The sequence below is a fragment of the Carettochelys insculpta genome, chromosome 1, assembly GCF_033958435.1.
Source record: "Carettochelys insculpta isolate YL-2023 chromosome 1, ASM3395843v1, whole genome shotgun sequence".
Taxonomy (NCBI): domain Eukaryota; kingdom Metazoa; phylum Chordata; order Testudines; family Carettochelyidae; genus Carettochelys; species Carettochelys insculpta.
In genome coordinates, this window is record NC_134137.1 from 38,473,018 (window position 1) to 38,496,382 (window position 23,365).

The following is a 23,365-nucleotide window of genomic DNA, read 5'->3' on the forward strand; positions in this document are numbered from 1 at the left end:
CTATGAAGAAAGGCTGAAAGAATTGGGCTTGTTTAGTTTGGAAAAAAAAAAAGATTAAGCGGGGACATGATAGTGGTTTTCAAGTATCTAAAAGGAGGAGGGAGAAAACTTGTTCTTCTTGGCCTCTGAGGTTTGACGTTAGGAAAAAGTTTCTAACTGTCAGGGTGGTCAAACACTGGAATAAATTGCCTAGGGAGGTTGTGGAATCTCCATCTCTGGAGATATTTAAGAACAGGTTAGATAAATGTCCATCAGGGATGGTCTAGACAGTACTTGGTCCTGCCATGAGGGAAGGGGCTGGACTCAATGACCTCTCAAAGTCCCTTCCAGTCCTAGCATTCTATGATTCTGTGAAATTGGAAAGATGCTGCTTATATGTAATAGTAAATCCTGTCTGTTTTATAGGTGGCACATTTTTACAATTCAATTGATCAACAAATGATACCAAGTCAAAAGCCAATGATGTTACAGTCTGCTTTAGCATTTGAACAGATAATTAAGGTAAAGGAATCTCTCTGTTGCTTTAAACTTTGGCTACTTTTGTATGTATTTCATATGCTTTTAGCTTTTTGTGATTATTTATTAGCCTATTGATTTCATAACTACAGCTTTTCACTGACCAAGAACATCTCTTTCAAGTACATTCATCTAGACAGTAACGACCTTTTCTTTCCACAGTTATTTATGCCTTTTATAACCACAGCTTTTCACTGACCAAGAGCTTCTCTTTGATGTACATTCAGCTAGATAGTTATGACCTTATGTTTCCACAACTACTTTTACCTCCATATTTGATTTGTTTTCGTGCCTTTTTATGGGTTTACCCTTCAAGGCCAGTTGGAGGCTACAGATGGGGTAGAATGTGGTTGTGTGCTTTAGTAATTGTGGTAATATGGAAAATAGTATAGCAGTTCTCAGAAATGTGCACTGGTTTACTAATTACAATCAGGTGCAAGTCAAGATTGGTCTTGAACTATAAAGCACTGTATGATTAGGATACTGGTTCTTCAAGAAACTCTCTGTTTGCCACAATGATATTAAGATAAACTGAGGACAGGTCTCAGACTTGAACGTATTGTGGCTGGCTGCAGATTACTCTTTTTGAAGGAGTCATGAGTGCTCTTCCTGCAAGGTCAAAATTGCCTGAGTTTGTTACCTTTTAAAGCATTCTGTAAGGTCTATATAGTTACCAAAGATTTAGCTTAATGGGTGCGTCTACACTAGCTGGCGACTTCGAAGTAGCCAGCCCAACGTCGAAATAGCACCCGTCGCGTCTACACGCGCTGGGTGCTATTTTGACGTTGAAATCGACGTTAGGCAGCGAGACGTCAAAGTCGCCATTCCCATCTGAGAATGGGAATAGCACCCTACTTCGACGTTGAACATTGAAGTAGGGTGTGTGTAGACGATCCACGTCCTGCTACTTTGAAATTGCGGGGTCCTCCATGGCAGCCATCAGCTGAGGGGTTGAGAGACACTCTCTCCAGCCCCTGCAGGGCTCTATGATTGCCGCGTGCAGCAGCCTTAAAGGCACCACCGACCCAGATTTCCTGTGGTAGGAAGCTGAGAGCGTGCAGGCAGCAGCACAGGCATGTGCTAGCCCTGCACGCTTCTCACAGGCCCCAATCCCCGCTGCCTTTACCCATGGCCTCCAGCCAGCCCCCTGAGCACCCCCAGGGCTCCCCTCCTGAGGGGACCCAGGCACCCCCAGCAGCCAGGCGGGGGGCCAAAAGGACATGGGGCCCCTCCTGGTTGGAGGCCGAGCTCCGAGACCTGCTGGGGCTCTGGGGCGAGGAGGAGGTGCTCCACGTGATGGGGAGCAAGAGGCGGAACGCAGAAGCGTTCGCCCGACTGGCCGAGGGCCTGGCTGCCCAGGGTCTCGCTGCTCGCACTCCGGATCATGTCTGGAGTAAAGTGAAGGAGCTGCGGCAGGGGTACACCTGAGCCTGGGACTCGGCCAGGCGGTCTGGGGCTGAGCCCACCACTTGCCCCTATTACAGGGAGCTCAGGGCCATCCTGGGCCCCCGGGACACCTCCTCCCCCCGGCCACCCTTGACATCACGGCTGATGAGCCCCAGCAGACCTCAGAGCCGGAGTCCGGCCCGGAGTCCAGCCCCGCACCCTGGGGCCCATCCGAGAAGCCCCCCCTCGGGACAGCGGAGGAGGGGTCCAGCAGCGAGGAGGCGGGGCTCCTCATTGACCTCCCTTCCTGGAGCGCCAGCCGGGCATCCGCCCACCAGGCTTCCTCCGACCGCGGCAATGGACAGTCAGGTACGTACCCCACAGAGCACACACCCGTGGGGCACCAGCCATGACCGGGAACCTCACACACCCCCAGCGGACCCCAACCCACGAATGCCCAGCCACAGGATAGTCCCAGGACGGTGGCATGACCATCAGCGCCCGTCAGCACCTGTACCCATGGACAGAACTCAGTCTTGACCCCGGGGGCGGGGGGACAATGCCATGGCGACAGCCAACAGGGACATCAAACCCACTGACGGGGACAGAGACCCAGCACCCAAGAAGGGGCAGGGAGAACGGGTCATGGGCCAGGGCACTGGACTAACACCCTTCTCCTCCCTCTCTCCAGCTGCAGCATCGGACGCCCCAGGCAGCCAGGCACCGTCCATTGTCCCCGACAGCCCACCGGAGGCCAGCCACCGCCAGCAGCCGGAGACACCCCCAAGGCCAGCAGGACGGTCCCGCCACCGCCGGACTCTGGGGATGGCCCTGGTGAACCCTCAGCTGCTGGCAGCTTTCCGGCGGGAGACGGAGGTGGCGGAGGAAAGACTCCTCTTCGAGCAGGAGGAGTCCACCTGGCGGTGGGTGGCGTGGGAGGACTTTAGGGGGTTTTCAGGGACATAGCTGAGTCGATCCGGGAGGCCGTCTCTCGGCTTCTGCCCCCCGCTGCCCCCCGGGCCGCCCTCCCCACCGCTCCACCCACCTTGCCGCCTGCTGCCCCGCCTGCCGCCCCACCCGCCTCACCACCGGCAAGCTCCACAGAGCCCACTGGGGCTGAAGACAGGCCAGTGGAGGCATCCCGGCCCTACCTGCCGGTCCTCCCAGCCCCCAGCCGGCCATGCCGGGGACCGTGGCTCGCACCCCTCTACCCCCACCCCGGACTGATGGGGCCCGGCGGATGGCTCGGCTGTTGGCCCATGTTCATAGTTGTCCCTCTTTTTGTATATAGTTGTCCCCCTTTTGTAGATTAGTTGCAGTTTCTTTGTTTAATCAAACAAGTTATCCAGTTTAAAAAAAAAAAGTTTTATTTTCCAAAAAGCTGGAGTCGTGTGCTTTTTGGGGGGGTGGCGTGCGGGTGTTGGGGGTGGTGTGCGGGCATTGTGGGCTGTGTGTGTGGGGGGGTCTTCTGGGGAAGGCCAGGGAGGTGCTCAGGGGTCTCCCTCATCGAAGTGGGCCCACAGGGCCTCGCGGACCTGTATCCCCTCATGGTGGGCTTGGTGGCTGGGTGCGGTGGCTGGCTGGGGGAAGCCTGTGCCGGTGTTGACTGCCCACCCCTGGACGAAAGCCTCCCCCTTGCTCTCAACGATGTTGTGGAGTGTGCAGCACGCGCCCACAACCTGGGGGATGTTTTGGAGGCTGACGTCCAGTTGGTCAAGGAGGCACCTCCAGCGGCCCTTCAGATGGCCAAATGTTCTCTCCACCACCTGGTGGGTGTGGTTCAGGCAGGCATTGAACTGCTCCTGGCTGGCGTTGAGGTGGCCGGTGTACGGGCGCATGAGCCAGGGCTGGAGCGGGTAGGCCGCGTCCGCCACGAGGCAGAGGGGCACGGTGATGTCCCCCAGAGGGATCTCCCTCTGGGGGATGTAGGTCTCCACCTCCAGCCGGTGGCACAGGCCCGAGTTCCTAAAAACACGGGCATCGTGTGTGCAGCCAGGCCAGCCCACGTACACGTCCTGGAAGTGGCCCCGACTGTCCACCATGGCCTGCAGTGGTAGCCCCTGCAGTTGATGTATCTTCCTCCGCTGTGGTCCAGGGTGCGGATGGGGATGTGGGTCCCATACAGGGCCCCGAAGCAGTTAGGGAACCCCATGGAGGCGAATCTGGCGACGGCTGCGTCCAGGTCCCTGAGTCGGACGACTCTTTGGAGCAACATGGCGTTAAGCACACGGACCACCTGTCAGGAGGGAACACAGGTGCCCATGAGGTTGTGTAGGGTGCCCCGGGGCCCTTCCCTCAGGCCCCCCTCCCAGGCACCTCCCCGGGTACCCCACTTGCCCAGCCCATCCCTCCCTGGTACCCCTCCCTTTCCAGCCCCACCCCCGGCCCCTCCCTCCTCCCCCGTCCCTCCCTCCCTAAGCCCACCCCCGGCCCCCTCATTCCCCAGTGGGTGCGTGCCCGAGACTCCTTACCTCCATGACGATGACCCCTACCGTGGCCTTTCCCACTCCAAACTGGTGTCCCACGGAGCGGTAGCTGTGTGGAGTGGCCAGCTTCCAAATGGCTATTGCGACCCTCCTCTCGACGGGGAGGGCGCACCGCATCCGGGTGTCGTGGTGCCTCAGTGCTGGGGTGAGCCACTGGCAGAGCTCAAGAAAGGTCTGCCGGCGCATGTGGAAGTTCCGGAGCCACATATCATCGTCCCAGTCCCGCATGACGAGCTGTTCCCACCAGTCGGAGCTGGTGGGGTAGCTCCAGAGGCTGGGGAGCAGCCGGCGAGGGAGGAAGAGGGGAGCCCGGTGGTCAGGGGCATCCCCGTCTGCCTCTGGGGTGGGCTCCTCTGGCAGGAGCCACTGGGCGGCCTCCCGGGCAGCACCTAGCAGGGTGCTTGCCCCCTGGATGACTACCTGGAGGGCCTCCGCTTCCTGCTGCTGTTGCTGCAGCTGCTGCTGGGTGTCCATATGTGCTGTGACTTGGTCTGTGAGAGAGTGGCTATTGCTCTGCAGACCTCGTGCTGTACAGACCGGGTGTGTCTGGGAGGGGCCTTTTAAAGGAGCGGCTTGCAGCTGCCCTGGAAGGGCTAGTGTGCTCTGTGACCCGGTCCGCGGTCTCTCCTGGCCCCTTATTTCGAAAGAGGGTGCTTGTGTGGCTCTTTTCGACGTTCCCTGTCGCTACTTCGATGTTGAATGTCGACGTTGCCAGCCCTGGAGGACGTGTAGATGATATGCGTCAAAGTAGCCTATTTCGATGTTCTTACTTCGAAATAGGCTACTTCGACGTAATGTGCTAGTGTAGACGTAGCCAATGTGTGATGTGGAGGGAACAGTTTTGTTCAATATCCTTATTAATGATCTAGATGAGGGGATGGATTGCGTCCTCAGCAAATGTGCAGGTGATGCTAAAAGAGGTGGGGGAGGTTTTTATGCTGTGGGGTATGGATAGGGTATAGAGAAACCTAGACAAGTTGTAGGACTGGGCCAAAGGAAGTGTGATGAGGTTCAACAAGGTCAAGTACAGTGTCCTGCACTTAGGATGGAGGAATCCCAAGCACTGACACAGGCTGGGAACTGACAGGCTAAGCAGCATTTCTGCAGGAAAAAGACCTGAGGATTACAGTGGATGAGAAGTGGGATATGAGTAAATAGTATGCCCTTGTAGTCAAGAAGACTAGTGGCATACAGGAATGCATTAGTAGAAGCATTGCAGATCTCGGAAAGTGATTATTCCCCTTGGCACTGGTGAGACCACAACTGGAGTATTGTGTCCAGTTCTGGGCCCTTCATTGCAGAAAGGATGTGGACATGCTGGAAAGCGGAGGGTGACAAAAATTATTAGGGATCTGGACTTATGAGGAGAAGCTGGGGGATTTGGTTTTATCTAATCTACAGAAGAGAAGAATGAGTGTGGATTTGATAGTAGTTTTCAACTACCTGGAGGGGGTTCCCAAAAGGATGTAGAGGGGCTGTTGTCAGTGGTGACGGATGACAGAAAAAAGAGCAGTGGTCTCAAGTTGTGGTGGTAGTGTGGTCTAGGTTAGATATTAGGAAAAAATATTTCACTAGGAGAGTGGTGAAGCTCTGGAGTGGATTACCTAGGTAGGTGATAGAATATCCCAAGGGGTCTTTAATTCCTGGCTTGACAAAGCACTGACTGGGATGATTTAGTTGGGATTTGTCCTACTTTGAGCAGGGGGCTAGAGACGGTGACTTCCTGAGGTCTCTTCCAACCCTATGATTCTGTGATGGCTGTAAGGACCAAATTGAGGTAAAAGTCTAATTTGTTGCATCTTGAAAATCACATATATCATTTTCATTTTTATGAACGTATGCCCAGAGGATGGATGGTGTATCTTTAACACATATTAAATAAATAAAATATATCTTCTGCATGTCCTTTTAGCCTTGTTTTTTTCACTTTTGTGGATATTATTTGTTACTATGTGTTCAAGATCCAATACATGAATTGTTATTGTTTTGTGAATGAGGTGTTGGTTTAACATTCATTTAAGAAGATGCTCGTGCCTTTTTTTTTCTTCAAAAAAAGAAGTACTAGAAGGTTATTTTAATGAGTTTGAATAGAAAGATTTTTAGAAAGTGTCCAAATTTGAGACATTGAGTTTTTTTTCCCCCTCCCATTCCCTACTTTAAAGGGACATCATCACTTTACAACTTTACTGTCTGAATTTGTTTAACAAAGCATTGTACAGATAACACTTGAGATTACTATAAGGGGATGATTAGAACTTTTCCCTCTATTTTTGTTGTTTCTGTACTTTAATTTTTGGCAAGTGTTTACTACATCATGCCATGTCAGTGTTTTCTGGTTATAGTCTGATATTGATCCTCTGTTCTGCATGGGACTCTTCATGCTTTGAAAAGGATCTGAGCGCTGTAAAGAAGCTCTGAAAGCTCATATGTAGCTGAGGAAGGTTTCGCTGGTGCAAATACTGTCAAAGGCAGACTCGAGAGAACTCCTCACGGGTCCTGGCTTAGCTAATAGAGCTGGCAGCAGAAGGGACACATTTTGGTGGGGACACAGTATATCATGCTATGGAGAATGGAGACTGCTGTGGCTCACAGGACGAGCCTTGGGAAGCTATTGCAATTTAGTCTTCCACGGTTGTCTGGAAGTCTCTCCAGCTCTGAGAATGGCCCAGGACTGGAGGGTTCAAAGGTGTCTTCAACCCATTATGGACCCCCTTCCCTGGGCTGCGGGGGCAGTAGGTTTGCAGAAATGCTGGTGGTGCCCAGAACCCATACTCCTATCCCATCCAAACTCCTTCCCCCCCTAGGTGAGAGTTTGTCTGTTAGAGGGATGCAGATTCTGGAGGGGAGTTTGAATGCAGGATCTGGGGTGGAGCAGGGCCAGGAATGAGGAGCTTATGCTGTAGCCAGGGTACCCTGGGGCTAGGGACAAAGAGGAGGGCTCCCACCAACCCTCTCCCCGGTGCAGTAGTGAGCTCTGGGGCAGGTGCCCCCTCTCGCCTCCACAGCTCTCTCACCCTGCACTACTTTTGCTGCATATGCTCCTGTGGTCTCTCTCAAGTCCATGAAGTTGCCTCCACTGTGCAGGGTGCAAGCGGGGGAGGGTGGGAAGTATCATCATGGATACACCTCATCCCCTGCTGCTGTCCCTCATTGTAGCCTCTCTTTGGGGGCTGGAGCTGCCCCTTGTTCGGTGTGGGGCATGAGTGGTCTCTGTGGGTAAGAGAGGGAGTGATATCTAACTGCCTCCTTGCTGTAACTTTACCTGGGGAGGGGAGGGATGGGGATGCCCCTTGGCCAGTGTGGGACAGGAGTCATGGCTGTAGGGAAGGTGCTGGTGGTATCAAGCTGCCCCTCACTGTAGCCTCATGGTGAGTGTGGTGGATGGGACTGCCCCTTTCTCAGCATGGGGCAGGAGTGATGGCTATGGGTGGGAGTGGGGGTGGGGGAAATCAAGCTGTTCCTCAGCATATCCTCATACTGGGGAGAGGTGTGGGGGATGTGGCTACAAGAGTGGTTGATTTTGGCAGGATATGGTGAAATCAAGTGCCCCTCACCATAGCCTCACACTGTGGGGGATGAGGCTGCCCTTTGCCCAGTGTGGGTCAGAAGCAGTGACTTAGGAGTGGTGGGGCTGTGCTGCAAAACACTCTCCCAAGAAGTCCCCCAACAGCTGGTCAGTTGTGGTCTCTGCCAGGCTGTTGCAGTGTAGGCAGAGCTTTAATTCCTCCCCGCACTTAACCTACTCCCTGCTTTAGTGACACTGGCTTGTTATGGAGCATATGCTGCAACAATATACTGCTTCCTGGAGCAGTCAGAAAATAGGGAGGTGGACTCAAAGTCACAATCTCCTTCTGAAGCTGCTGCTTACTAAGGGCTGGATTGCAAACTGTTAATTTAGCTCTGTGTTTGTCATTAAACTTTGTAACATTTGCTTTTTTATTTTTCCTCCAGCATTCAAAAGTTGGCTCTGGGGGAAAGACTCAGATAACATGGGATAACCCTAAAGAATTGGAAGCATATATTAAAAAACTTCAAGCTGCTGCTGAGCGGCTTTCCACTGAAAACAGAAAACTAAGAAAGTGGCATACTAACTTCATTGAGAAGGTACATTTTAATGGTGAAACTGAAGTAATATTTTGTGTAATGTGCTTTCTTCCATTTTAGTTGATGATGATAATACAATATTTCACAATTTTCAATTTTTTTTTAACAGGTTGTAGTTCTCATGAATATTGATCTACTGCGGCAGCAGCAACGTTGGAAGGATGGACTACAGGAACTTAGAACTGGTTTCGCTAGCCTTCAGTCACAGGCAGGGTTTTGCTGTTGTATTGTAGGCTATGAAGTAATTTTAAATAGAATTTTCTTTAACAAAGAAAAATTAATAATAAAAATGCAAACGAGAACTACAGAGCTTTTGTTCTAAAAACCTAAGATACCAAGGCAGCATAGTGTATGTGTATGAACTTTAAAATTAGATGTGTATTTACTTTTTACCTTCCTTACCTGAGAAGTCCTGAGTATATAGTACCATATTTTCACAATTAGAATTGGTGACACTGCTACCACCTACACCAAAACAAGGAAATCTCTTTTGTGGTACTGTTTAAGTTAATGGGAGTTTTTCTATTGCCATCAGCAGTTATGGGATTATACCTTTATATATGGTTGTGATGTCCTCAGCATTTCTAATGCAAACCTGGGATACTGTAGTCAGATATTCACAGAATAGGCAAAGGAAAAGTTCACTTTGTATTTTCCTTGTGTTTTCTTTATTTTCGCTGTCTGTCACCAGCTCCTGACTTGCACAGTATGAATAATAATAGTAAACCCTCTCCGCAAAACAAAACAACAGCAGTTCTCAAACTTCATTGCACTGTGATTGCATTCTGACAACAAAAATTACCACATGGTCTCAGGCAGGGGAGGCAGTGTGGGGCTGGAGTCCCACTGACTTAGGCTGAAGTCCTTGGACTTAAGGTTCAGCCTAGGACGGTGGGGGTCAGGCTTCAACCCTGATGTACAGCAAGTCTAACACTGGCCCTGGCTGTCCAATTAAAATAGGCTCAGGACCCAGTTGTGGGCCCCAACCCACAGTGTGAGAACCTCTTATATAAACGAAGTACAATTTTGATTCTGCTTATGTTCTGCTATTATTTCTATTCCGTAATTATTTTTTATAAAATCAGTGCTTAAAGCTTTGCAATTTTATCTTGAAGTCAGTTTTTTTTTCAAGTATAATAATTTAACTGGTTTTGTAGAAGCTGTTTGCGTGCTATTTTGTAGTATTTAAATGCCTCCCATCTTTGTTATTCAGAGATAGTCAAGTGTTGATGATGCAAGCTCCAGAATTAAGGTTCAACTCAGCCCACCTGAAATTCTTCCCCTAGTGGTGGGACAAATTGGTATTTTTTCAGCATCACTTTATTTTATAAATTTAATTTGAAGCATTTGACAAAAAAGGAACGATGGTCTAATAACTGAGCATTAGCGACGTGGGTTCAAGTTCCTGGTCTTCTCTGGCAGATTTTGATATCCAGATAGAAGTCATGCAGGAAATTGACTTTATAGATATGGACAAGTTTTTGTTTCTGGTATGAAAAGATGCAGAAACCTTTCTGAGGAAAGGCCTATTTCTTGTTTGTAAAGTGTCCGGAATAGTGGAGTCCTGGCAGCTATATGCTACCATAATGCCAATAAGTAGTAATAATAATAATCAGAAAGTTTTGATGATCTCAGCTGCACTAGAAGATGATCTCAGCTGCACTAGGATATTTGGTGAGGGCCCTACAACTAAACATCATAACAGGATAATGGTGTAATGGCCATATCAAACTCCCCAATTGAGTATCCTATATCAAAATTAACCAGACTGATAGTTTAGATAAATTCAAGGCAGCTTTTTTTATTTGTCATTACATCCAAAAGATAAGTTTTGAAATTAGCTCAATTATCTATGTAAGAGTTAGACTGCTTTTGTTATGAGAAAATGTCTTACTGCTCCAGAAGCCTTTCTGCCCACATGTATTCTTCTTTCCACAGTTCCTGGGAAATAATTCTCCCATCATTTGTTCAAAATCTTGGCATTCTCCTGAAAAGATCGTGACATAAGCTGGCATTCCTAAAGCTCTAAAGCATATAGTGTGTATACACTAGTTTCCACTTTTCATATTATTCCATCCAAAATGCAGAGTTGTAGGGTTTCTATGAAGGCTAGATATTAAAATTGTGATGTGTTATGCATACAGGAAACCTTGCCTGGAAAGGCTTCAGGTTCTCTTTATAATGTACTTAATTGCATTGTGAGAAGAAATACTTTGAGCCTCATCCAAAGAAGGTTTGCAAAGTGAGTTTCCATTCCTCTGCAGAACTGTTTTTTAGTGGAAAGGTGCTGAAAGAAATTCCTTAAAGTTACAAAGCTCTTGCTTCATGTGGGTGGAGCGTCCGATTCTGCTGTAATAATAATTACAGTTCTGCTTTGTCTTCTCCTTGCACTTTTGTGGATTACTGTTCACTACTTCCCATTTATTACATCTGGGTAGAGTAGTTGTGCAGCAGAAAAATGAGTTACTATGTCATCATTTTCTATCAACAACTTTCCTTGTTAAACTCACCCTGTTAGTTTGGTAGACTACTAGAATGCAACTTGTAGCACATTAGTATTTCTCTTTAAAGGGGGACTTAAACAGGATTGCCTCTTAAACATTATCTTACATAGTATTAAATTGATTTCTTAATTGATGCAGTGATTGTAGAGCTTTGGAAGAACTCTTCTCAAGGCTTTAGTTCAAGGGCATTCCTCACACCTGGACTGTGGTTATACTACAGGGATCTGTTGACAGAAGTCACTGTTGGAAGAGATTTCCTGACAAAACTTCTGTCGACAGAGTGCGGCCACACACAAAAGACAAATGGGAGAGCGTTCTGCTCTGTTGGCAGAGTGGTTGGACTGCTCGGCTGCTCTCTCTGCTCATTATTCTGGATGCCCCATTGAGAGAAGACCACCCAGAGCATCCATTCAGTTTTTTTGTTGACAAGAGTTTTATGCCACATGGCTAAGAGGCAGAACACTGGTGAAAGTGCTGAGTTTTGTTGACAAATTGTCAACAAAACATATTTTGTGTGTGGACATTCCACCAGTTTTGTCAACAATACCAGGGTTTTGTCAGCAAAACTTTCTAGTGCAACCGTAGCCCAACAGTACAAGATGCTTCAGAGGAAGGTGCAGGCACTTCATAGAAGACGAATGTGGGATAATCTGTTTTCATAAAGATCTTATCCTGTCACGTGATAGAGTTTGTGTTAAGTGCTGGAGCACCAACTTTTTTTTATCTCTAACAAAACTCTATGTTTGCATTAAATGTTATAACAGTTGTTTTATTATCCATATCAACATCTAGTCCCTCTAAGAATCTTACTAAGTTCCTGGGTTCAATGACAGCTTGTGGCATTGAGTTTCACAGCCAAATTATTCACTGAGGAAAGATGTGTAAGTTAAGTAAATGTTATTACATTTTAGGGTTTCCTTCCCTGTGATATGAAAGCATGGAGACAACACTGGAATCATCAGCTCTACAAAGCTCTGGAACATCAATATCAAATGGGTTTGGAGGCACTCAATGAGAATCTACCAGAAATAAATATTGATTTAACTTATAAGTAAGACATCTTCCTACTGTTAAAATATTGTGACTGCAGATTGTTTAAAATATGAATTTTATATTGCTTGTTTCACTTTCTAGACAGGGCAGATTACAATTCAAACCTCCTTTTGAAGAAGTACGAGCTAGATATTACAGAGAAATGAAGAGATTCATCTCCATTCCAAATCAGTTTAGAGGAGTGAGTGAAACAGAAGAGGAGTCCATCTTTACTGTTATGACTGAAAGAAATGCAAGTGGATTTCTGACCACATTCAATAAAGCAGAGGATTTGTTCAGAAGGCTGTCAGAAGTTTCCAGCCAGTTTAAGGTGTATAAATATTTTGAGTATCGGAGGGGTAGCCGTGTTAGTCTGGATCTGTAACAGCAATGAAGGGTCCTGTGGCACCTTACAGACTACCAGAAAAGTTTTGAGCATGAGCTTTCGTGAGCACAGACTCAGTCTGTGCTCACGAAAGCTCATGCTCAAAACTTTTCTGGTAGTCTGTAAGGTGCCACAGGACCCTTTGTTGCTGTTAAAGTATTTTGATTGACTCAGACTTTTTGTTTTAGACATAATTACAATAATTTTCAGGGATGGATCATTTTAGAAGATAAGGAATGTTGATTTGTGTTGGTCTGTGTACATTCTGGTCCTGATTTAGGATTGAAGGGTTGAAAATATTTTGAAAAGTGATAGATTAAGAACATAAACATAGATTAATCTTTTATTAATATTAATATTAATGTTGAGTAAAGCTTCATAATCTTACCATAATATTTACTTTCTCCTTATAAAATACAATGTTGAAAAGGAATGGATAATAATTGGACAAGTAGATATGGAAATGCTAGTCAAAAAACATCTTTCTAGTGAACAAGACTGGGAAAAAAACTTTAAAGCATTAAAAGGGAAGGGGAAAGAAGCAGAACGCCTACCAAGGTACAGTTTACCAAATTTTTTTTTAAGGGAACAATGGTCTCTCACTGGTCAGTCACTGTATAAATGGCATAATAGAGAAGTACTTTTTACATGAAAAAATAGGCAGAACGTCAGCACTGCTTTTTAATGTTTGCCTGCCTTTATAATTTTTTAAATTCCTCATTCTTCAGATTAGTGTAACAGAAATTTATCACTTTGAATCAAATACAACTCCTACTGTCTTCTTGAGAATTGAGTCTGATCTTTATAGATTAAGGCCGGATCCAACACATATACCTGGCATAGTGGTTACAGCTCTTAACAGTTGAATTCACTAAGTATTGTTCCAAGTAATAAGTACTTGGGGCCTTTAGAGCATGGGTGTCCAACCTTTTGGCTTGCCTGGGCTGCATTGAGTGAAGAGGAATTGTCTTGGGCTGCATATAAAATATATAATATAGTTAATGTGTATAAATCACATAATAATGTTAAAAGTTTACGATCTTGTGGGGCTGCATTACTACCTGTCCAGGGCCGCGGGTTGGACACGCCTGCTTTAGAGCCTGACTTTGCAAACACTTATGAACCTAACCAATCATGTGTCTAAGTATTTTTAGGCCTTTAGGCCTCGATCCCATTTTGATATATGCTATGAATACAGAAGTCTGGGTTAGTAACTATTATTGCAAGATCAGGATCTGAAGTCCCAAACCTGCCAGTACTTAAGAATGTACTTTATTCATGTGTAATAGTCCCTTTTGTTTTTAGTGACATTTTCATATATAAAGGCAGTGCTTTTTCTGGGCTGAGACTTGCCGGTACTGAGTATTGGAACCTCGACATTCCCAGCAATGGGATTCATTTCGGGGGTAGGGGGTGCAAGCCATCTGAATATTGCTCTCTTTTTTTCTTTTACAAAAAAGGTACATGCATAGGTATTTGCAGGGTCAGGGTCTTGGCTTGTAATTGTTTCCAGTAAAATTTTATATAAAGTGATCGTAAAATTTGAACATAATTACATTTGCATTCAATAAGTCACATTTTATTTGTGCACTTCTAGAGGAACAATTTTTTAACTAAAATATTAAATGGTAAAACTGTGAAAATACTAAAGATAATTTATAACACATTGAAATTACAGTTTTTAAATTTATTATATGTGTACTATGAGAATTGTGCCTCTAATTTTTTATTTTTTGTGTTTTTTTTTGTAATCTGTCACATTAACTCTTGAAGCACCATCAAGATAGATTGCTTAATTGTCAATTGCAATCCTGTGAAGAGTGTGATTGATGATCTTATTCAGAAGCTGTATGATGTTCTTGTCCTATCTTTAAGAAAGTCCATACAAGGTAAATAATTTAGAGAAACAATGGTTGCTGGTTGGTGGGATTTTTTTTACATTTGCCTTTGTTCTGTTTTGGAGCAAAATTAATATGTTTTTAGTTTTCCATTAAGGGACTGACACAAAAACCTTATGATTTTTGGGGCCCTACGCAGGACTCTTAAACTGGTGCTTCTGTGTCCAACCACAGCTGTAGGGGGGTGGATATGATGATTTTTTGAGATGTGATTTTATAATCTTTTAGCAACATGGTAATGAAATATTTTCAAGGCAGATTTTAAATTAAGGTCATGTAGACTAAAACAGTAAATTCAAAAAGTGATCCTATATACCTGGGGTTGGCAAATGCCTGTTAAATACCTTTATTACCACTTGAATGGTTCTTTCATAGGCTCAATATCTGCTGATAGGTCTGGAAGGCTTCTTCACTTTTAAGTTAATTACATCTTATTTGGAGAAAGCAGAGCCACAGAACAGGCATAGGAAGAGCAAGTGCGTGGACATTAGGACTCAGTGGTGCCTCAAATTTTGGTTGCCCTATGCAACTGCATATCCTGCATATAGATAAGGATAGCCCTGATCACCATGGACCAAGAAAGAAGTGGGAGTTAACTGTGTCTCAGAGGGATTTCTCAGAGGCGCAGAATGTAGTGGTGTTACTCTTGGGGGCAGTGCTGCTTACACATCACTAAATACTTAGAACTGTACCTTAAAGCCCAGTCTAGCCTGGAAGTCTGTTTGGATTTACGAAGTCTGTAATACTGACTAGATGAGGTTTGTATTTTAATTGCCAAAGTATCATTCAGCTGTTAGGTTGTCCACAGACCCAAGCTGCTATCTTACTGTAGTTTGCAATGACATAGTCTGGCATGGCTTATTTGCCCTCCTGGACACTTCAATAATGGGTGTAATTTTCAATTATTCCAAGCTGACTCATCATGAGTAGCATCTTACTATGGGCTAAAATGTATCCTCAAACACGGCTCTAAGTAAAGCTTGCTGCAAAAACTGTACTGCCTCAGCAGTGAGCCTCTATTAGTAGCAAATTTTATGACAGCTCAGCCATGTTAGCTGTTGAGTTTTGGGAGGCAGAATTATGTCTGCCAGTCTTCCACTTCTTCCTGCCCACGTGCTCTGTGAGAGCAAGGACTATGTGCCTGAACCTATAGTCTAGATATTTGTGTAAAGGTGATTCTTATTTGCCTTTATTGTGCAATTATCTATCTTTGGCATGTTTGTGTATATGTGTATAATTTTAATATATGAGTGCTTCAAAACATTTTTAAAGAGTGTGTGTGTGTGTGTGTGTGTGTGTGTGTATTTTTTACAACAGCTGAGTGAGGTAGGGAAGTGCTACTGTCCACACATTCATTACATTTGGAAAACTGAAGTACAGTGTGACTAATGGAATAAAGAGTATAGCAGTGGTCTCCATGGTCCCAGGTTAATCATGTAACCACTGGACCATTTCTTGTGTTGTCCAAGTGACTGTCTAGTACACAGATGTTTCTAACTTTTTATGACTGACATAATGGATACATTTATTTGTAATAAATTTGTTTTCAAATATTCTTTACATAGCTCACCTACATGATATTTCTTCATTTCTTACTGATGCCATGGAAGCATTAATAGTTAGGCCTCAGACTGTCGATGAAATTGGAGAAGATAATTTAAAGTACAGAAATTTGCAAGAAAAGAAAGCAGAGGTAGGGTTTTATTCGATCATAGAAAAATATCTAGGCAAAAAGTTTACCCATGTTTTAGTATGCTCAGAAATACTTTTCAAATTATTATTAGTAGATTTTATTACAACATTTTTATTGTTGCTCTTAAATATTTTCTTGCTGCTTCCTTGTGTCATCTTTCCTTTTATTGTACAATATGTTGTATTGGTTCATATCACCACACCTCAACTGCACAGCAAATTCAAAACCAGACTGGTTTTCCAGGACCTCAAAACTATATTGGTAAAATTTAGCTTTGTTAAAATGGGAGAGAGGAAGGTGTTAAGAGTCTGTGATTAAATTTTAACTTAATCTTTAAAAATGCTTGTGTCTTCAATATGACGCATTTTTAAACCAGGTACCAATCAATGGAAGGCCTACTTGTGGCTGTGTTTTCTTATGCAGACCGTGCTTATGCAGGGCAGTAACTCACCAGGAAGGTGAACCAAGTGTTTCGAGTAAGAGAGAGAGCAAGCAAATGCGATTGTAGGGCTTTGCTACTTAAAAAAGTAACTAAAATAAAAACTATGGGAAGATCACATTCCCTTTATATCTGCTGCTATATCTAAGAAAGTGCAATAGATTTGATGCTGATGAAGTGATTGGTAGCCAATTAATTAACTATTTACACTGAATTGTCATTACTAGTCTTCAACACCAACCATCTGATTTCAATGAATGGGCACTTAACTCTTCTCTTGTCACTATTATTTCAGTCACTTTGTCTGCAGACTCAGTAAGACAATTCTGTATTGATTCAACTTTGGATGTAATGATTAGCAATATATGTACATGCATGTGAACGTGCAGGCCTGCTGATTTGTGGGGCACAGGGGGCAACTACCCTGGGCCCTTTAAATTGTTGCCAGAGTCCCACATGGTACACTCCTTTTGTCTCTGAGGCGATTGCAGCGAGGGTGGATGCAGTGCAGCATGCTCTGGGTGATGCTGAGGTCTAGCTGCCCTTCTGTCTGAGGCCCCGCCCTTTTTAGGACTCTGGCATTGCCCCTTCTCCTTGCCTAGATGCCCAAAAGTCTGTTGGCTCCCCTGTGCATGTGTGTTTGTCTTTTAAAGTGAGTGCTTACATACTGCAGAAATTGCTTTGTGGAGTTGGTGGCCGTTGAAGAGGATTAAGCCTGCATAATCCACCCAGAAATACTGTCCCTGTCAACTGTGCAATACTATTTGTGCAGTCTTGTAATGTATCAATAGATTTCCCATTTGCTCTCAACTTCTTTTCTGCTGCCTGATGTGTTCATAGATATATTAATTTTTTAAAGCTTTGATCCACCTCAGTGGATAGCTGTCTCTGAGGAGTTCAATTGACTGCTTTGGCATATGCCTTCACTTGTATGGATCATATTTCATGATCAAGACCTGCTATCATTGCTCTGTATTGTCTTCCATGTTGACCTTCATCTAGTGTATTACTCAGATAACTGTTAACAGGATTACATATAAGAGTAAATGTATATATAAATATTTTCAGTAAATGGTTATTGTGTCTTTATTGAAAGTAAGGTTGCATAAAATGTTGTGTTTTATTGAAATTCTTTCATACATATATAAAATATATTTTCAACTTTAGATTTTTCTCATGTTTCAAGAAGCTGAAGATAAAAACAAGCTTTTGCGGACTGTTGCTGGTGGAGGCTTAGACACTATTAGCAACTTGAGAGCTATGTGGGACAAATTTGAATTAATGATGGAAAGTCATCAACTTATGATTAAGGAGCAGGTGAGAATGAAGGTTTCAGTGATTCCATCAAATGCGCTGATCTCATTTTGAATTACTTAGAAGACACATTTTTTTTCTCCTGGATTAAGAAAATCCTGAAGGTGTAGCCACTTAGTATTGGCGTCAAGTTAATGGCGTTTTTTTTTTTTTAATAAAGTGGCTTTATAAAAGAACATCTAAGCTATTGAAAAGATTACTTGCATCAAATGATACTGTGGTAAGCCCGAATCTCTCTGAGTTCCTACAGGGTACCCGTGAAGTGAGCTAAGATATTGCGCAGGTTCAGGAGCTCCCCATAGAATCATGACTATGTTAAATATGTTGCTTAATGAGTTTCTTATTATTATCCAAACTGAAATATATATAATAGATTAAATAAATATTTATCAGCTTTAGCATGTTACAATATTTGATATTAATATTATGACATAATGTTTTTAATTTTTATGAAAATAACTGTTAAATGTCATAACCCCAGTCTTGCAATGCACAAGACTGGAGCAAACTGGTGGACTGCTGGAGTGAATGGGCCTCAATGCAGCAACAGTAATTTTCCTATGTTGCTGATTCCATGACTGTCACCTGGATTTTGAATCTGTGACGGTTTTAAAAATGACTAATGTCATCTGTTTATTACCATTAAAACTTGTAATAAACAGTTTTTCTTCATACTCACATTTTTATCACTCTGAGGCTATGTCTACACTAGCATACTACGTCAAAGTAGCCTATTTCGACGTAAGGACATTGAAATAGGCTACTTCGTGTATCGTCTACATGTCCTCCAGGGCTGGTGTCGTTGACATTCAACATTGAAGTAGCGATGGAGAACATTGAAAGGAGCCACCCTGGAAGGAAATGCGGAGTGTCCACACAGACAAGTGCTCCCCGTCGAAATAAGGGGCCAGCAAAGCCCCAAGCCGCTCCCTTAAAGGGCGCCTCCTAGACACACTTGGCCTGCACAGCACAAGATCCGCAGAGCCGACAACCAGTTGCAGACCCTGTGCACGCAGCATGGACCCCCAGCTGCAGCAGCAGCAGAAGTAGCAGCAGCCAAAAGCCCTGGGCTAAGGGCTGCTGCACGCAGTGACCGTAGAGCCCTGCAGAGGCTGGACAGAGCGTCTCTCAACCCCTCAGCTGATGGCCGCTATGGAGGACCCTGCTATTTAGAAGTAGTGGGACGCGGATCGTCTATACACACCCTACTTCGACGTTGAATGTCGAAGTAGGATGCTATTCCAATCTTCGGATGGGAATAGTGATTTCGATGTCTCGCCGCCTAACGTCGATTTCAACGTCGAAATAGCACACGGCGCGTGTAGATGCGACGCGTGCTATTTCGATGTTGTGCCGACTACTTCGAAGTAGCTGGCTAGTGTGGATGCACCCTAAGGCAGCTGATAAAGTAGTGAAAAGTAAAAGTATATTCAGCTACTTAGTATTTACAATTATATGGTATAAGATCAGGAACTTCATAACCATACCAAATTCTATTAAACTTTGAAATATTTTAAAGGGAACCATAAAATACTTTTAAAAACAAGTTGAAATGTTGCTGATTTTGTTGATCTTGATTAGATATAATTTTGTGTATATAAATTGCTGCAGGAATACATTTTATTTTTTTTAAACTCTTTTGGTTTGTAGATTGAAATGATGAAAGGAAATGTAATGTCGCGTGTTAATGAGTATCTTCAAGAACTAGAAAAGTTTAAGGCTCGCTGGGATGAGCTCAAGCCCAGTGATGATGTCATTGAGACAGGCCATCCGGATATGCTTGAGAAAAGTGCTCAGACCATAAAGGAAAAGAAAACTGAGTTTGACGAACTTGAAACCACAAAGAAAAAACTGATGTATGTTTGTTTCTTTTTACGTAGCACATTATTTTACAGGTATCGTGCAGTAAATCATGCAGCTGTAGTTTTTAGTGGGTCAGAAAATATTACAGGTAATTTAATAAATTCTATTTTAATTGTATTGCATTGTGATGGTTTATCTTCTTCAACGTATTGTTTAGTCTTACTCCATCGTTTTATGTAACTTGACTCTTCTGAACTGGCACTTCCATAGTAGAAGTTTGGGAAGATCTGTTAGGCTTTGAAACAACTGAATCTGTGCAATATATGGTATACGGTTCTATATAGCATACCGCTGGTAGAGAAAAAACCAAGTTAATTTAATTTTTCCTTTAAGTTTATGAGAAGCAAATTAGTACACTTTTCTTAATACAAGAAATGGAAAATTATGGAGAAGAAAGCTGTGAATACCAGGGAAGCCCACTGCATTTACAATTGTCTCTTATGCAGTTTTTTTCAGATCTGGGAATGCAATGTAATGTATCCTGCTGTACAGCGAGATCAATGGACTTACTCTTGTAGATAAAGTTGAGCATATATGACAGTATGTCCAGGATTATAGCTTTAATATGCACTGTTATAACAATTATCTTTTTATTCAGTGAGGACTGCCATCATTTTGAATTAGAAGAGCCTGATTTCTCTTTGGCAAAAGCTGTATGTAGAGATATTGAAAGCTGTGCAGAAGTATGGGCACTATATGAACAGTTTCATCAAGGATTTCAGGAAAAAGCCGAAGAAGACTGGATTACATTTAGGTCTAATTTTGTTTTTAAACTTTTATGCATGATTATTCATTATTGCATACTGTGTTATTATGCTCTTTTAAAAATGTGTATATTTGTACAGGAGCAAGACTTATCTGTTTGAGGAATTCTTGTTGAATTGGCATGACAAACTGAGGAAGATGGAAGAACACACTATAATGACTGTGAAGCTGCAAAAAGAAGTGGACAAATACAAAGTAAGATCCTCATTGTACAAGGGGAAATCAAAGCTAAATGCTTTCTGATATTAGAAATTGATCCTCTCTAATTCAGAACTCTCTTGTTTGACAACATCCGTAATCTGGCATGATTTCAGTTAGCTGGATGGCCATTTATCGTGGGTGTAGCCAAGTTTCCTGTGGTCCCATAGAGTTTGTTTACAGTTACCAGTCCTGGCTCTTAGAGTTCTGTGCTGTTATTTAGCTGTAATTTGCCCCAAATGTCTTTTAAGAGTCCAGTAAGCAATAGAAATGTTGGTAACGTGCTAGAAAATATTGACCTCCTGTGGTCCTGCAGATTCTCTCATCTGCCACCTATCAGGTCCTGACAGTGCTGTATGGAGAGGTTCAACGTGTACTGGATAATATGTTTCATTTTATATATTTATACAGAGGTCTGTTGTGTATTAAAGTGATCCTGAAAGATATTCTGTGTTCAACAAAATAGTTCCTTCAGCTATTTCAAAGTACATTTGAGCTTTTTCCAGTGAACAGGATAATCATTATAGTTTTTTCATTGGTTGCATCTACGCTAGCATGTTCTTTCAAAATATTTTTGAATGCTGTTTTTTTTTTTCAAAAGTGCCTGCTAGTGTAGATGTAGTCAGTGTATTTGAGACAACCTTAATGACGTAATAATTAATGTTAAAATTAGTGAATTAAAATACAAAGCAGTTCTCAGTTCAAACAGATCTATTTTCAGTACATAGTAGAATAATATATTTTTGTTGTGTTTTGACAGTTTATAACTGTAGAACTGAACAGATATTGTTGTTTAAAAAACTTAGTGTATTCCAATTTGCATTATTTACCATAGATGACACTTCCTGTCCTGAAGTATGTTAGAGGAGACCACCTATCTTCAGATCATTGGCTGGACCTCTTTCGTATTCTTGGTCTCCCTAGAGGCACTAGTCTAGAGAATTTATTGTTTGGAGATCTGCTCAAAGTGGCAGATGTAATTGTAGAAAAAGCAGCAGAACTTAAGGTATGAACCATTTCACAGGTAATGCTATTAATTTTAATATCATATGTGTTACATGTTTTAATTCCTTTTTTGGAAACTGAAGGTGTGTATTTTTCGAGTAAAATTGTTTTCCTCTGCTCATATATAGCTTTTCTATTATATAACTGGTAATTTAGTTTGTGTTTTATATTTTAAAATAGGATTTGAATAGTCGCGCCCAAGGTGAAATCACAATCAGAGAGGCCTTACGTGAGCTTGAGCTCTGGGGTGTTGGAGCAGTCTTTATGTTAACAGATTACGAAGATAGCCAGAGCAGGACTATCAAGCTGATTAAAGACTGGAAAGACATTGTTAACCAGGTTGGAGATAATCGCTGTCTTCTTCAGTCCTTGAAGGACTCTCCCTATTACAAAGGTTTTGAGGATAAAGTGTCTATCTGGGAAAAAAAACTAGCTGAGCTGGATGAGTATCTGCAGAATTTAAACCAGATTCAAAGGAAATGGGTGTATTTGGAGCCCATTTTTGGTCACGGAGCTCTACCCAAAGAGCAGGCACGCTTTAACAGAGTTGATGAAGACTTCAGGTCAGTGTTACTAAACACTACTTTATTTTATGTGAAGACTTTCACACAGCTATAAGCCAAGATTAAAAGTGAATTAATGCAGAACAGACAGGATGTACAGGGCAACCAAAATGATTAGGGTGCTGGAGCACATGACCTAGCAGGAGAGACTGAGGGATTTATAGTTTGCAGAAGAGAAGAGTGAGAGGCAATTTGATATCAGTCTTCAAGTTCCTGAAGGGAGGTTCTAAAGAAGATGAAGAGAGGCTGTTCTCAGTAGTGACGGATGGCACGACAAGGAGCAGTGGTCTCAAGTTACAATGGGGGGTGGTGGTCTAGCTTGGATATTAGGAAAAAAATATTTCACTAGGAGGGTGGTGAAGCACTGGAATGCATTACACAGAGAGATGGTAGAATCTACACCACTTGAGGCTTTTAAGTTCCTGTTAGATAAAAGTCCTGGCTGGGATGATTTAGTTAGGGTTGCTCCTGCTTTAGGCATAGGGCTGGACTCAAAGACCTCCTGAGGTCTCTTCCAGCCCTATCATTGTTTGAGATGAAGGCATGCATAAGGATTTGAGCAAAGTATGCATCGAGGCAATGATATAGAAAGAATTAGTGTTGTAAAAGGCATGGCAGGCTGATTCACTGATATGGGATGCGTGGAAAGAGAATGTTCTGAGTCAACTGTTTTGGCCAGAGTTATGAACAGTGAAGGCAATTAAAAGGTCATATTTGAGAAAAGAAGTAGAAGAGATGTCCTTGGATTTTGAAAAAAAGGTATATCTTGCTGCAGAGAAACTCTTCTCTTTCCAATATATTACAATGAAGGAATTTCAGATGAAACAACTTTACTTGGATAGTGAGGCCTTGATGTAAAGGAAGAGTCATAATTAGAAACAGCATGGCTATACAGGGTTTTGTTGGCAGAAGTTTGTGCTGGAAGACACCTTGCCACAAAACTTCCGTTGACAGATCGTGTCCAGACCCAAAGGCTCATTGAAAGAGTGATCTGCTTTGTTGACAGAGAGTGGCCAGACTGCCCGGCTGCTCTGTCGTCAAAATGGACACCCAGAACCACATCAGATAGGGTTGCAGGCCACCTGGGGCTTGTGGTGGCCCCACATCAAGATGCTGCAGCAGCTGCTGAACTTTCTAACTGCTGCCCTCCTCTTCCTCACTGAGGGTGAGCCTGAGATCACCTTCAGGGATGGTGCCCTGGCTACAGGACTCTC

General features: G+C 43.5%; 1 protein-coding gene across 1 annotated transcript in view; it reads left to right on the top strand.

The window, feature by feature from the left end:
* The window catches only part of DYNC2H1 (dynein cytoplasmic 2 heavy chain 1), a 346,899-nt gene that overhangs the window by 33,561 nt on the left and 289,973 nt on the right, over nt 1–23,365 (top strand). The window contains exons 13-26 of the mRNA XM_074984721.1: nt 406–501; nt 8,340–8,492; nt 8,602–8,700; nt 11,908–12,047; nt 12,131–12,359; nt 12,844–12,971; nt 14,187–14,302; nt 15,877–16,004; nt 17,611–17,760; nt 19,408–19,613; nt 20,219–20,374; nt 20,466–20,580; nt 21,419–21,589; nt 21,769–22,151. Of these exons, the coding sequence (XP_074840822.1) occupies nt 406–501; nt 8,340–8,492; nt 8,602–8,700; nt 11,908–12,047; nt 12,131–12,359; nt 12,844–12,971; nt 14,187–14,302; nt 15,877–16,004; nt 17,611–17,760; nt 19,408–19,613; nt 20,219–20,374; nt 20,466–20,580; nt 21,419–21,589; nt 21,769–22,151 (2,270 nt within the window). The remainder of the gene's footprint in view (nt 1–405; nt 502–8,339; nt 8,493–8,601; nt 8,701–11,907; nt 12,048–12,130; nt 12,360–12,843; nt 12,972–14,186; nt 14,303–15,876; nt 16,005–17,610; nt 17,761–19,407; nt 19,614–20,218; nt 20,375–20,465; nt 20,581–21,418; nt 21,590–21,768; nt 22,152–23,365) is intronic.